The following is a 12,863-nucleotide window of genomic DNA, read 5'->3' as shown; positions in this document are numbered from 1 at the left end:
TAATGCACACACCCTCAACTCTGAGCTTAAAGTATGTATTGCATAACATTAGATGGCACTTATCCAATCTAAATATAATTATTCTTCCATGACGATAATCACTATTTGTCGTTGTGGAATTCATTTAAAATAGTTTTAGGAATCCATTTGGCTTTGTAGATAAAACCTCTTTGTTTTATAAAACAAGTCCCAAAATAAACACAATATAAAAAAAGAATCACACAATGTAAATAAATTGTCACAGAATAAGGATATGCGAATAACTCAATTTTGACACAAATGTCAGATAGAACCTTATCATTCCAACAATATTTAAGATTACAATTTCTAATATAGGTCTGATTAATTATAACAAAAATTGGACAGCACTTTCCAGTATTTTCCCATTAAAATATTTCCAACTATTTATCATTTACAAAAATATATCAAACTATTTAGGATTTACTTAGATATTTCCCACTATTTGGGTTGTGCACCATTTAGAAATTATTTTTAATTATACATTTAAAAAGCTTTTTAACATGTATATATTTTTTTAAATCTAACTTTTTTTCATTCATGTTCAATGGACATTAATGTTCTGATAAGCTTATTATTAGATAAACAGGGGTTACAATATATAAGAGAATTGTGTATACATTACAATATATTCAAATTTTGTAAACAAAATTCACAACTTTTCAAATTTATGATTGTAACTGTGTGAATTTTCATCAAACTTTGCAAAAATGCTAAATTTGAATTCCACTTGAATATGAAATGTGGCGAACGTGTATACACGATCAGTTTTTCAATTACAATTTTAATTTTTACATATTCTGACATAGCAACCTTACATTTTCTAGATCTGTGCACATACACACGTAACTACACGTTGGTTTCCATTTCATCAGGCCATGCTCCCCGTCCACCACTGTGATGTAGAGTTTGTTTGACAGCTTCCTCCTGGGAAAGGTGGTGCTCCTCAGTTTAGAGAGGTCTCATTCTTTCTACTCTACTTTGTCTTTTCATTTCCTCCTCTACTCATCTCTATGCCTTCTTCTCTAAGGCTCCAAGTGTAGCCCTATAACCCAATCCCATCTCCCCAATGCAGACCGCACCGACTGGGCTTCAATTAGAAGAGAGCGTGTTAAGTCCAGGGGGCGACTGCTTACATGCAGAAAGCCCACATACGTGCCGCTCGAGGGCCCGACTCGCTCCATCTCTGTCAGTCTCGACATCGCTGGATAAACAACAGATAAGGGGATATCTCTAACTGTGACTGTGACTATGACAGACATCACAGGGCCTCACCTGCGATTCAACAAGGGCATCGGGGAGATAATGGATGACGGAAGGAGAGGCACACGTATGAATTTGTGGAAATATATAAAAAAGTGCCTGAGAGATATGCTTTTGCACCCGAAACAAAGCTTGCTGTAGATATGGGTCTTGAATTTGTTACACAATCAGAAAAAAACAGACAAATTCTCAAAGATTTTATTTTCCACTTTGGTCCACATTGTCCTCATCAAAAAGAATCTCAAGATCAGAATCAGATGTTAAAAGTTATTCTTTAAAAATAAATAAAAATAAATCCTCCTATATAGAATCATCAAGAAACCCCTTTTGGTTACAACTAACATTTGGAGTTTTTACTGTACAAACCTTTTATAGCCAATCATAGGAAAGAATACTTTCTTGTTAACCTGACTACATTTCCTCGAAGCACATTACGAGGTTCAATCTGTGCATGCATGGGTCTTATGTGTCTTGTTGTTAGTGTGCAGAGAAGCAAGAGTTTGGAGGCTCAATGCTCGGGGGAAAACGCCCCATCACCACCGAACCTCAAGAACAAAGAGCACACTGCCTCCTACTGGCATAATGAGGTCACAGGAAAGAAATGACCACCCCCTACAACCGCCCTTCCTTCACCCATATCCGCACTAAAAGCTTTGACACGCATTACAAGATTGCGTTTTGGGGATTTTGTGTCCATAACTAATATAATGCTAATATACCAATGTACTTTACTATAGCAAGCCAAATTAGTTTTTAATCATTCTCAGGATATGAATTTTTGCTATTAACGATTACATTTGTACTAGTAAAAATTGTAATTCTTGATATCAAGAATATAATTTCTTGGTTTTTAAAGGCAAAATATCTTTAGTACTTAACTTAATTTGATTCTTACTTATGTAAGACAGCTAAAATAAGTATTTACAGTATATGTCCTTCTTCTATTAAATAGACATGTAGCTCTTTTTATTAGGTTTGGTCAACGATTAATCGCATCAAGAATAAAATACATAAAATATGTCTTTACTGTGCATATTAATTTTGTGTTTATATAAATGTGTACATGTGTATATTTAAGAAAAATATAAAACATAAAAAACGAAACATTTATATATCATTTAAATTAAACATTAATATGAATATGAATATGCAATAAATAAACATGTGTACATGTATGTTTACAAATATAAAATAAATATGCACAGTGCACCAACATAAATGCACAAACATTTATGTAAACATAAAATGTAATTCTGGATGTGATTAATTGTTGAACAGCCCTACGTTTTACCCTTAAAGGTAATCTATTTTAAAATACATGATTCACATAATTTTAACAATTTAAAGAAAAATCAATCTCAGAACAAAGCTCTCACGTCTGATCTCACATTATCACTCATGTCTGACTCACACATCTGTCTCTCACAGGCAGGCAACACTTCTCAGATACTCAAGAAGTTAGAGGCCTGACACATCTTCTGCCCAGGGGACTACAGCCACTCACAAGCCATGAGTTCTCACGGTTTCACATACAGACCTTCATTACAGAGTCATAAGTTGTTGTTGTTTTGCTAAATCCCAAAAAACTGAAATGCATTTGAATGAGCCTCATCCGTAACTGTCCCTTTTGACACAACAGCCAGCAGGAGTCGTTTGAAAACATTCGCCTCTGCACCATTAAGCACAGTCGACTCTGTGGATAATCGTAAGATTTTTGTGCGACTCCTCCTCCAGAACCGGAACACTGGAATTAACCGCTCGGTATTTCACCGTAGCCATCTTGTTCTGGAATTTAAAGCGCTGTTATGATGGTCTCAGAGTAATAAATCTCAGATCGGCCTGAAATCAAATAAGATTTCAAGCATGGGTAACTGTCTCTATCCCTGTGGCAGGCGCATCTGGGTGTCGAGCTAAACGCCATTACCTTGAGCTGATGGGGCAGCCAGGCGACTGATATATTCTGACAGTGCGAGGCGGGTCCGCCTTTGTGTGATTTATCAAGAAGCATGTCTTTCTGCTGTCAACACCGGACTGGCGTGCCAGCACCAAAAGGGCAGATATTCTGTGGCTCTGTTTGAAGGCACTCGGTTAATTGTGGTGTCAGTAAATACAGAAATTAAGCACTAAGATACACAAAGTTACAGTGTTGTTTGCAGTGAGTTTACAGACATTGTGTCTACATCGCAAATGTTGTGGGTTTGTTTTCAAGGTAACTCACACGCAGTATTAATAAATATAAGAAATGTATGCACTGAATAAGTCTTTGGATAAAAACCTTTTTCAAATGCATAAATGTAGGCCTAAGGCCGTGTTCAGACTTGACTTCTTTTTTAAAGCTGCTAGCTGCTGTTTTGCATTTTAATCCTATGGAGTACACAGTGTTTTAAAAAAAACGTCCTTTTCTAAAAAGTTCAACTTTTCTAGAAAAAAACGCCCCACGTCAAGCTCCTTTTCACAGCTAACCAATGACAAGCGAGTAGTGTGTCGTTTCCATAACAGCATGAGAGGATGGTGATTGGTCGAGCAGGATCACACACAAAAAAATAAAATGGCTGCCGAAATGGCGGTTGGAGCATAGTTTTATGTAGAAGTAAATTGAACATTCAGTAACTTTGATTGCATTTCTACCGAGAAATTAGTATTATAGTTTTTAAATATGTGATTAGTTATTGCAAATACGTTCTCTGTTTATAATTCAAATCGTCTCCCGTTACACTGCCTATCTGATCTCTGGGCTGCCTTTTTGCACAGTTGCAGCCTCTGAAGTCATGGCGTTCGGCTGCTATTTGTAACCAAACACGGCCAGCGTACTAAAAAAGCTCTTTTCTCAACTTTTTCTTGTCAAAAGTCAAGTTTTCTTGTCAAGTGTGTTCATGACCTTACATGTATGTTTACATGCACTCATATTATTCCTCTGTAATACTACCTGTCTACTGAACAACATTTTGCTTCACTGTACACTTTTATGTGGCTGGATTCTGAATGACTCTAAATTGAAGTTAGAGTTGAAGCTAAAATTTTAATCCCATTATCTCAATATTAGCAGCCCCAGAACAACACATCAGAAACTCGCTATGCTAATCTAACAGGTGCAGAGCACAACAATAAGGATAGTCCAATGGCCTGAAGCCAGTGTCAGCGACCAAACCATTTCTTGTCCAAGCACATATGGATGCTGTTGAGCCAGCGGAGGCAGAAGAGAACAAAGTACACAAGAGATGTTTTTGTGATTAAAACAACTAGATTCACCTAAACAAGCAACAGAACACATTTTTGACATGCTATGTTGAAACACAGGAACACAAGGCAATCTTTCAGTTGTCATGACAACAAACACAAGTCATGTCTCACTTTCAACTGGGAACAAGATTCAGTACAAAAAGTAAAATTACCCTAAAAACGCTACAATCATTCGTTCCGGTTTGTTTCCATAATTGTTAAGTATATGTACGTACTACCTCTGTGGCCTTTTAAGAGATATTTTATGATTGTGCTTTGGATCACCACATGTTCTTTTTGAAAGTTTTGAAATGCAACTCTCAACATTATTCCAAATCTGTATAAATGTCTTTGTTCTGATGAACACAAAGAAAGATATTTTGAAGAATGCTTTCAACAACACAGTTCTTGGCCACCATTGACAAACATAGCAGGAAAAATTACTTGACAAATTTCTTTGTCCTGTTGCTCACAAAAGGGCCATTTCTCAAGATGCGTTCATGTCTGTCCTTGTGTTCTTGTGGACTTGATCTGCCATTTTTATCGAGGATGCATTGGGAGGTTACTTGTGTGAATTTATGATGCTAAATTTCCTTACATGCATTCTGCAGCAACAGCAGTGGAGCAGTAAAACAGATAAATGCTTATAATATTGCAGTTATTTTGTCACAAAGCATAGTTTTAAGAGTTGTTTAGACGAGAATGCATGTGTTTAAAGTTCAAATCTGCAGTTGATTAATATAGATTGCGTCTACTTTATAATTTGCTGGTAGGATTTCGGAGATGTGAGCTCCAGGCAATCACCGGGCGCTCAGCGCTCAAGTACCGCCTAATTTTTGATTTAATGTTGTACCCGGGCGGTGTAACGATACTATTGACTAAATTATTGCTTGTTACATTTTCTATTGAACAAACTTCGAGAACTTTATAATCATCAATAATTTAATTTTATTCTGAACAAAATCAGAGCAGTCATGTTGCTTTGATTTAAACCTAAAACTGCATTAAAATAAATTTTATGAACTAGGATTGCGTGTACTGAGTGACTCATCAAGAACTCTGAGGTTCAATTTCTAATATAACCGGTCTGCGTCCTCCCATTTGTCAAGTCCGATCTAGCAAGGATAAAAGTCCGTTCTTTGCATTTTCTGGAATTGAGAAACGGCCAAGAAGGTACTTTTAAGAATGTAAGAAAGCAAACAGTTATGGGTCACTTTTGCTACTCTACCATTGTAATTTTTCCTACTATGGTAGTCAATGGTGGACATGAACTGTTTGGCTATAAGCATTCTTCCAAATATCTTTCTCCGTCTTCAACCAAAAAATGAAATTTATAAGATTTGGAACAACTCAAGGGTAAGTAAATTATCAGAGAATTTGTATTTTTAGGTGAACTGTCACTTAAACATTACTGTTAAATGCCGCTTTAAATGGTTAGAAAATCATTTTGTAAGAAAAACGTTTTTCCTTTGCCTTAGGGCTACAGAAGATGCGGCCAGGACAAGTGGGAATGTGAACTACTGACTTGACCAGGCCAGCAGAGAAAGACTTCACTGTTGAGCCCTGAGGTGATTTTTACACTTGAGCTGCCCTGTGCAGACACCTCATTTATCCAGAGATCTATGTCTCAAAACTCACTCACTATGACCCACAAAACCTTCCTGTCAGATAGAGGAAGAGACAGTAAAATAGATGAAAGATGTGCTTTTAAAATCTCTCTCTTCCACAATCTTCACTAATAACAAGCACTTGCAAATTCACTGATTTCTAACAACAGAAAACTAGACAACGAGTCACACCTACTCACGGTTAAGTCTATTAAACTCAACATAGGAATTGGTTTATTGGCTTATGTCAAAATACCAGACAAAAAAAAAACGGATTATCTGAATGAGATTATAAAAATGCATATGCAGTTTTTATTCAATCATATATGTATGATTATCATTGCATCTTGCATGGTTTTCCTTAACCAAGATCAAGATGTCAATATATACTAGCTGCCTTTAACATTCGTCTCGGGTCAACATCAATGAATTGTGTGTCCCTTTAGAGGAACAGCGAAGACACAACAGTCCTTAGCTCTTGTCCTGTCATGACCCTGACAACTTTTTTTATCTTCAGCAACTAGATTCATGCTAAGCCTAAATAATTAATTGACTATATTCTGGTTACAATTACATTGATGCTGAAAGTTAACTCAGAAAATTAAAGATTGCACAACACCAACAAGTGACATTTCACCAGAAATTTTCCAGATGGCGTATATTATTGTATTCTTAAGAATGTTCCTTAATATATAGCACTCCTTTTCCACTTTTTAAAGAAAGATATTCTACATTTTACACCTTGGGTGACAATTGGATTATTGTTCTAAAATAACACCCAGTAACAGAATTTCTATTGATGCACAGCATGAAACATTGTGAAACTAACAAGGTTTCTACAAGAACACCGTAACAGTAATCTGTTCCAGCTCCTGGTTTGTTGGTTTTAATTGGATGTGTTAAATGTCATTGCAGGTTTGAACAACAACACACAGACATCTAAACTTGTGTTTACTCTCTACGTCAAAAAAAGAGTGACACAGACCAAAAACCGGCTCACAAAACCCAAACGAGGTCTCCAAGTGGATGGCCTTTGGCTCCAGGTGACTCACTTTGACACACCGCATGAAAGTTGAACTGATGTGTTGAAAATGGCGACAAACAGCTCAAGGAGGCATGCATAAATGTTGTGGATGCTCATTAAATGCAACGCGCGAGGAGACGCCTGTCGACAGTATTGCCTATAAGGATCCTATTACAGCAGACAGAAGCAAAAGCAGCCGCTTGCACGCTATTGTCTTTATTTACCCGCAAGCATGGACAAGCATGGCAGCATATGCAAGACAAGAAAAAGTGGTTGTTAGTTGTAGTGTCTGGTTTCTGTGTCAACCATCAGTCAATGGCCCTTGTCTCGTTTTAGAGGGATTCAGACCATCCATTCCCATTAGTGTCTATGTTTCCGCTGGAGAACTTTACAAATGACCCATTACTGCATCTCATTCAGACTGTGAGGGGCGATTCCTGTGCAGGCATTAATGGAGCTTCAGAGTCACCATGTGGCTGCAAATGGAACTGCAATGATGAACTCTTTCATGGGCTGCATGGTGAACGACTAAGAAATTAAACCAATTCAAAGCTATTTTATTATTATTTTTGCCTATTATTTTATTTATATTATTCCATATAGAAGTGTATAGATCTCAATGTAATTTACAAGAAAATGTCAAGCTGTTTTCTTTCATAGCTCAGGACTAGGAAAAGTCATATTTTTTTGGTAAATTCCTAAACTTAGAAAAAAAGGAAAAAAATACCCACTCATAGCCACACAACAACATATAAAGAAAGATTTATGTGCAAAAGTTGGTTAAATAAAATAAGATTGTTTCTGAAACTCTCTTAAGGGGACACATACTATCAGATTAATGAAATCTTTCTCTCACGAACAAACCCTGACAAACAGGAGACTTCTTCATTTTCTCTTCAATTCATATCATTTCCCTCAAATGGGAAAATGAATCTGACTTGGAAAAGCGCAGAGTCGAAGGCAATGATGGCATACTACTTTGGTGGCATGTGAAAACTTTGCTGACCTTCACAACACACTGCTGCTGTAATTAGCACCGAACACACTGATTAAAAACACCTTGGTGAGAAGCGTAACCTCTTCTCCCCGTCAAAATGAGAAGTACCATCATCCGTCAGGCCGGCTCGAGATGCTGGTGGCATTTCTGTGCCAGCAAAAAGGTCACCTTGCATTAGCAACAACCAAACAAAGAGAAGTCGTAATTAAAGAAAGTGTGATAATTAGCCAGAGCGACGCTGACTTTGGGGAGGACTTTGCATAATATGAATGATTCAGCGAAAGAACCCGAGTCTGACCTTTTGGCATGCTAAAATATTTATGTACTGCTGGTCACTTCGTCGCCATGAGGGAAGCTTTCATGAATTATGCAAATCAGAATTAGTTAGCTCGTGGGTGTCAATTAGCGTGGGGAAGTGGACATCATTTTTAGTTTTTGCTCTGTATTTTGTTCGATGACGGGTGTGTGTGTGTGTACAGAGGCACATAGAGAACGGTGTGCAGAGTTTATCACCTGATATTTTAAGATCATACATATTAATACAGTCATTACTGAATTGCCCCTCTATTAAAAAAAAACCTTACCTTGGAACTCTAAGAAAAAGAGTGACTTTTGTGCCGCCCGCATTAATGTTGCCGTAGGATGATGATACTATTGTTTAATACGATTCGGATATCATGCAAACATCTTGCATTTCAGTTTCTGAACAAATTGGTACTCTACAATAGCAGTGTTTAGGTCAAGTCTTCTTAAAAAACGAACCGATATGCTACTGAAGGGCTCATTGACATTCTCTAGTTCAATCACAGATTAAACACATTGTTGTTTTCATTCGTGTCATGACAGAATTTATTTGTGAAGCGTTCATAAACTGATTTTCCAACAGGGATTTGGCATACCTGTATGTCCCCGCAGGGTCCTCGTACCCGCAGAAACTGGATGGCAAGACCATATTACCAAGGTGAGCAAGACTATGAGCTTCGAAAGCCACAATGACCGGCCCCAAAGCTTCATCTAGAGAGAGAAAGAGAGCGAGAAAGAGCATTGCAAATGAGTCAAATTCTGTTTCAGCATTTCTTTGACAAATGTTCGAGGTTGTATGGAAACCCTATGTCTTCGCTGTCTCCACTGTGTTACCTTTCCGTCCAGTGTTCTGGCCTTTCAGATCACTCTCTTCCCTGTGAGACGGCCATGTCCCCTCCCTTATCCTCCTCACTCGCTTCTTCAAAAACTGTTCAGAATCTGAAGAGACAGAAGAGGTGAAAGCATGAGGTCAAATGTGTTTCTTCAGTTATGGGAGTTTTGACACTACAGGGCAATTCCATTAAAATGTCAACCTTACCTCAGTTTTTACTAAAGGTTCTTACGATACTAACAGCACAGATGTTAAAATTTAGTGGTTTAAATAGCCATGTGAGGTCTCTCTTAAAGTTTGTGAAACATGATTTTCCATGGTCTGGAAAGTGCAGTTTTCAGGTTTTAAATAAATGAAGACATGAAAGATAAAATAAAGTAGCTATTTAATTTTCTATTTGTCGGGTATTTTTGCTTGTTTGTACATTTTACTTCACAAAAATCGGGTTGCCTCTTATAAACGTTGTCCTTTTTTTTGTCACCTTTATAACGCAGGTTTATTTTCGTTTTTTAAAACAGAAACTCGTGCATAGACTGATTGTTTCCTGATGCTTAGACTCTACAGTATCAACAATGGTTTAATAAAATTTAAACAGATGGTTCAGTATATTGGTAATAAAACACATGCTCTGTGTGCTTATTGCCTATGTCACATCCATAACGCGAAATGTCACATCCATAACGCTGAAATTGCCCTAAAGGTTCTCTTTTTTTTGTCTAGTGTCCAGCAGTGGGTACACATAGTAATTTTTGTTGGATTCCTTTCCTGAATTGCCATTAACAAATGTTATATTCACCATATTGTAAGGAATGAAATGTCAGAGTCATAGAATGTCGGAGTATTGTTTAATTCCATAACTTGTTGTTAATTATAGATTTTAAATTCATTTTAAGGTGACCTTTATATAACACAACTAAAAAGATCAACTCCTGGCCCATAAAAAAGGATCATCTGTAGTGGAGGAAACACAGGCACAAAAACACAGTCACTAATATGACGATAGAAAAGCATAGATGAAATGTGAAATTGCAAGAAAAACTAAAAGAACTGAGATGAGGTCTGGGGATTGAAAGAAAAAGAAATGAAAGGATTGCCTTAGAGGTGAACAGAAACAGAGGTGGGGTGTAGACAAGGAGGGCAGCTTCAGAGAGGAATATGCATCCTCGGGGCCCGATGCAACCTGTGTTCTTCAAAAGCATCCGCGCGCACACACGTACGCGCACAGGCAGCGGGGCCACAAAGATAGGACTGATACTTGTTTACAGTAGTTCACCTACCCCCGGGCTCCATGAGATCACACACTCACAGAGACCACCGATAGACATCTCACAAGTTCAATAGCACCCACGCACACGTGCTCTCTTCTTCGCCGTTTGCTTCTATTACTCTGGACGCGTGTTTGAACACAAGCTAATACTCAATCACGCATGCGCAAAGAAGACTTTTGTTGCCGCAGGTTGTCGGACATGTGCAAAAGCAAATTCCTGCTTGACTCTTTACCTTGACAGAGAGAAGATGAATACGAAATGAATACAGAGTAGCACAACAGTAGCCCCTAGCATAAAAGGACAACATGAAAAATGAACCGTCATTAACATCTGTATCGTCTGCAACCAAGGTATATATAGACAATATGTCAAATATACACATTGCCCGTTAATAAATGTTATACTATATATATATATCAGTCATACTGTGAACTCACGGAAACGTCTCAAGAATATGTGTTGGTCGTATTTCACTCCAAAATCCCAGGGAAACATTAAACGTGATATGTGAAATTTTAGAAATGGGAATGTATAGGAATTTGCATATACATAAGACGCACAAGCATACCCCAAATCTTAAATAGCATATATCATTTTAAAATTATACATTAATTTAATGTAAAAACTTTTTTTTAAGTATACAATTATGCATTTATGATTACATTTTTGTATACAGTCTTAAATGAATGACAAACATACTTAAGAATAGTAATAAAAGAATAACGAAAATGTTGATTATTAAAAATCTGGCAAATTCCGAACTATTCACTAAAGTGGGTCTGAAGTGATTGTGTAGAATAGATCATAGTGTCGTTCTGCCCCCTTGTGGAAATACTATAAACTGCTTTTAAGGGAAAATGACTAGGGAAGCCATGTGATCTGAGGAAAATGATGAGTTTTGTTAATATGTGCTTATTACAATTCTATATTTTTATTTGAAAAGTCATTATACATTTTCTGAGTAATTTACTTTTATTAGGCTCGAGTCGGTTTATCTCAGCAGGTAGGACACTTTCAGACTAGTGCTTTTATTTTGATTATCTGAGTGAGTGACAAGCTCATAGTGTGTGTTGTCATTTTTCTCATTCTCTATCCATAGGCAAACTCACAACACCCATTGCTAACAGCTGTTTGTTCCAACACATTCATTAGAGCGCTATACAGTGCTGTGTGTTTATAGCTTGCTACTGTTTACACACACGCACTGACTATATTCACACACAAACTGCTGTCCACAGTCATGGAAAAGCGAAATCATCCATTTATCTCCTGTATTTCACGTCATTCTTCCTCCGATACACAACATTTTCGCTTCTTCAAAGTCATGTAGCCTACATATACCAGTGTTTGCTCATTCAGTGATTCTTGCTCTGTGTGTGCGTGTTCATGCGTGTGTGCGTGTTCATGCGTGTGTGGTAGTTATCAGTGTATTAACTGAAGAACTCTTGAACAGATCAGACCGAGATGATCATTATGTGGAGTGGGACGATCTGTGCAGGAAGGTCTGTCTGGAAATTGCTTTGATTTGCATTTGGCTTAACCTCAATCACAAACACACAACAATGTGCACACATAGACACACACAATTCATTGACATGCAACGGCCGAATGCCACCTCAGATAAGGAACTGTGCCCTGCATTTGATGTCATCAACTCGTCAATGGAGATCGCTTTAGAACCATTCAATAAAAACACACGTGCAGGTGAGAAAACACGTCGCGTACACATGCCGCCCTGGAATACCTGTCCCATTTACCTGTGGAAAATAAAGCGCAGCCTCAACTGTACATTACCTGCTAGCCAGAGTCGTTTAAATTGACCGGTGAATTGTGAATTGAAATTCTCTGGAACAGGGAACCAGAATGAAATGGACTCCAGTATTACATGCCTGGCTGGCTGATAATAATGAAAACCTTTTAGACTTCTTGATGAATTAGTCTTGCATCAAAATCCTAGAAATAACCTAAACTTTTAAGTAAAGAATCTACCGATTGATTGATTACTGGTTATATACACAATTATATTTGTGAGCCAGGATCCAAAAAACAGTCTTAAGAAGAAGGGGAACATTTTTAGTGAAAGACAAAATACATTGTATGGGTCAAAATGATCGATTTTTATTTTATGCCAAAAATCATTAGGATATAAAGTAAAGATAATGTTCAATGAAAATTTTTAGCAAATTTCCTACCTTAAATATATAAAAACTTTATTTTTCTGAGTGGATGGCCTACCACAGTGCCCCTGATTAACAACTTTAAAGCCAATTTTCTCAATATTTGGATTTTTTGCACTCTAAGATTCCTGAGTTTTAAACGGTTGTATCTGAGC

The 12,863-nt window shown here is 37.2% G+C and overlaps 1 protein-coding gene across 2 annotated transcripts in view; it reads right to left on the bottom strand.

The window, feature by feature from the left end:
* The window catches only part of tafa4b (TAFA chemokine like family member 4b), a 38,661-nt gene that overhangs the window by 16,266 nt on the left and 9,532 nt on the right, over positions 1 to 12,863 (bottom strand). For both annotated transcript variants that reach the window (XM_056734981.1, XM_056734982.1), the window contains 2 exons: positions 9,266 to 9,370; positions 9,028 to 9,142 (listed from right to left, as the gene is read on the bottom strand). In XM_056734981.1, coding sequence (XP_056590959.1) covers positions 9,028 to 9,142 — 115 coding nt within the window. In that variant the 5' untranslated portion in view covers positions 9,266 to 9,370. The remainder of the gene's footprint in view (positions 1 to 9,027; positions 9,143 to 9,265; positions 9,371 to 12,863) is intronic.

This window comes from Triplophysa dalaica, chromosome 21 (assembly GCF_015846415.1).
Source record: "Triplophysa dalaica isolate WHDGS20190420 chromosome 21, ASM1584641v1, whole genome shotgun sequence".
Taxonomy (NCBI): Eukaryota; Metazoa; Chordata; class Actinopteri; order Cypriniformes; family Nemacheilidae; genus Triplophysa; species Triplophysa dalaica.
Note: the sequence above shows the minus strand (reverse complement) of the source record. Positions and strands in the feature narration are given on the sequence as shown.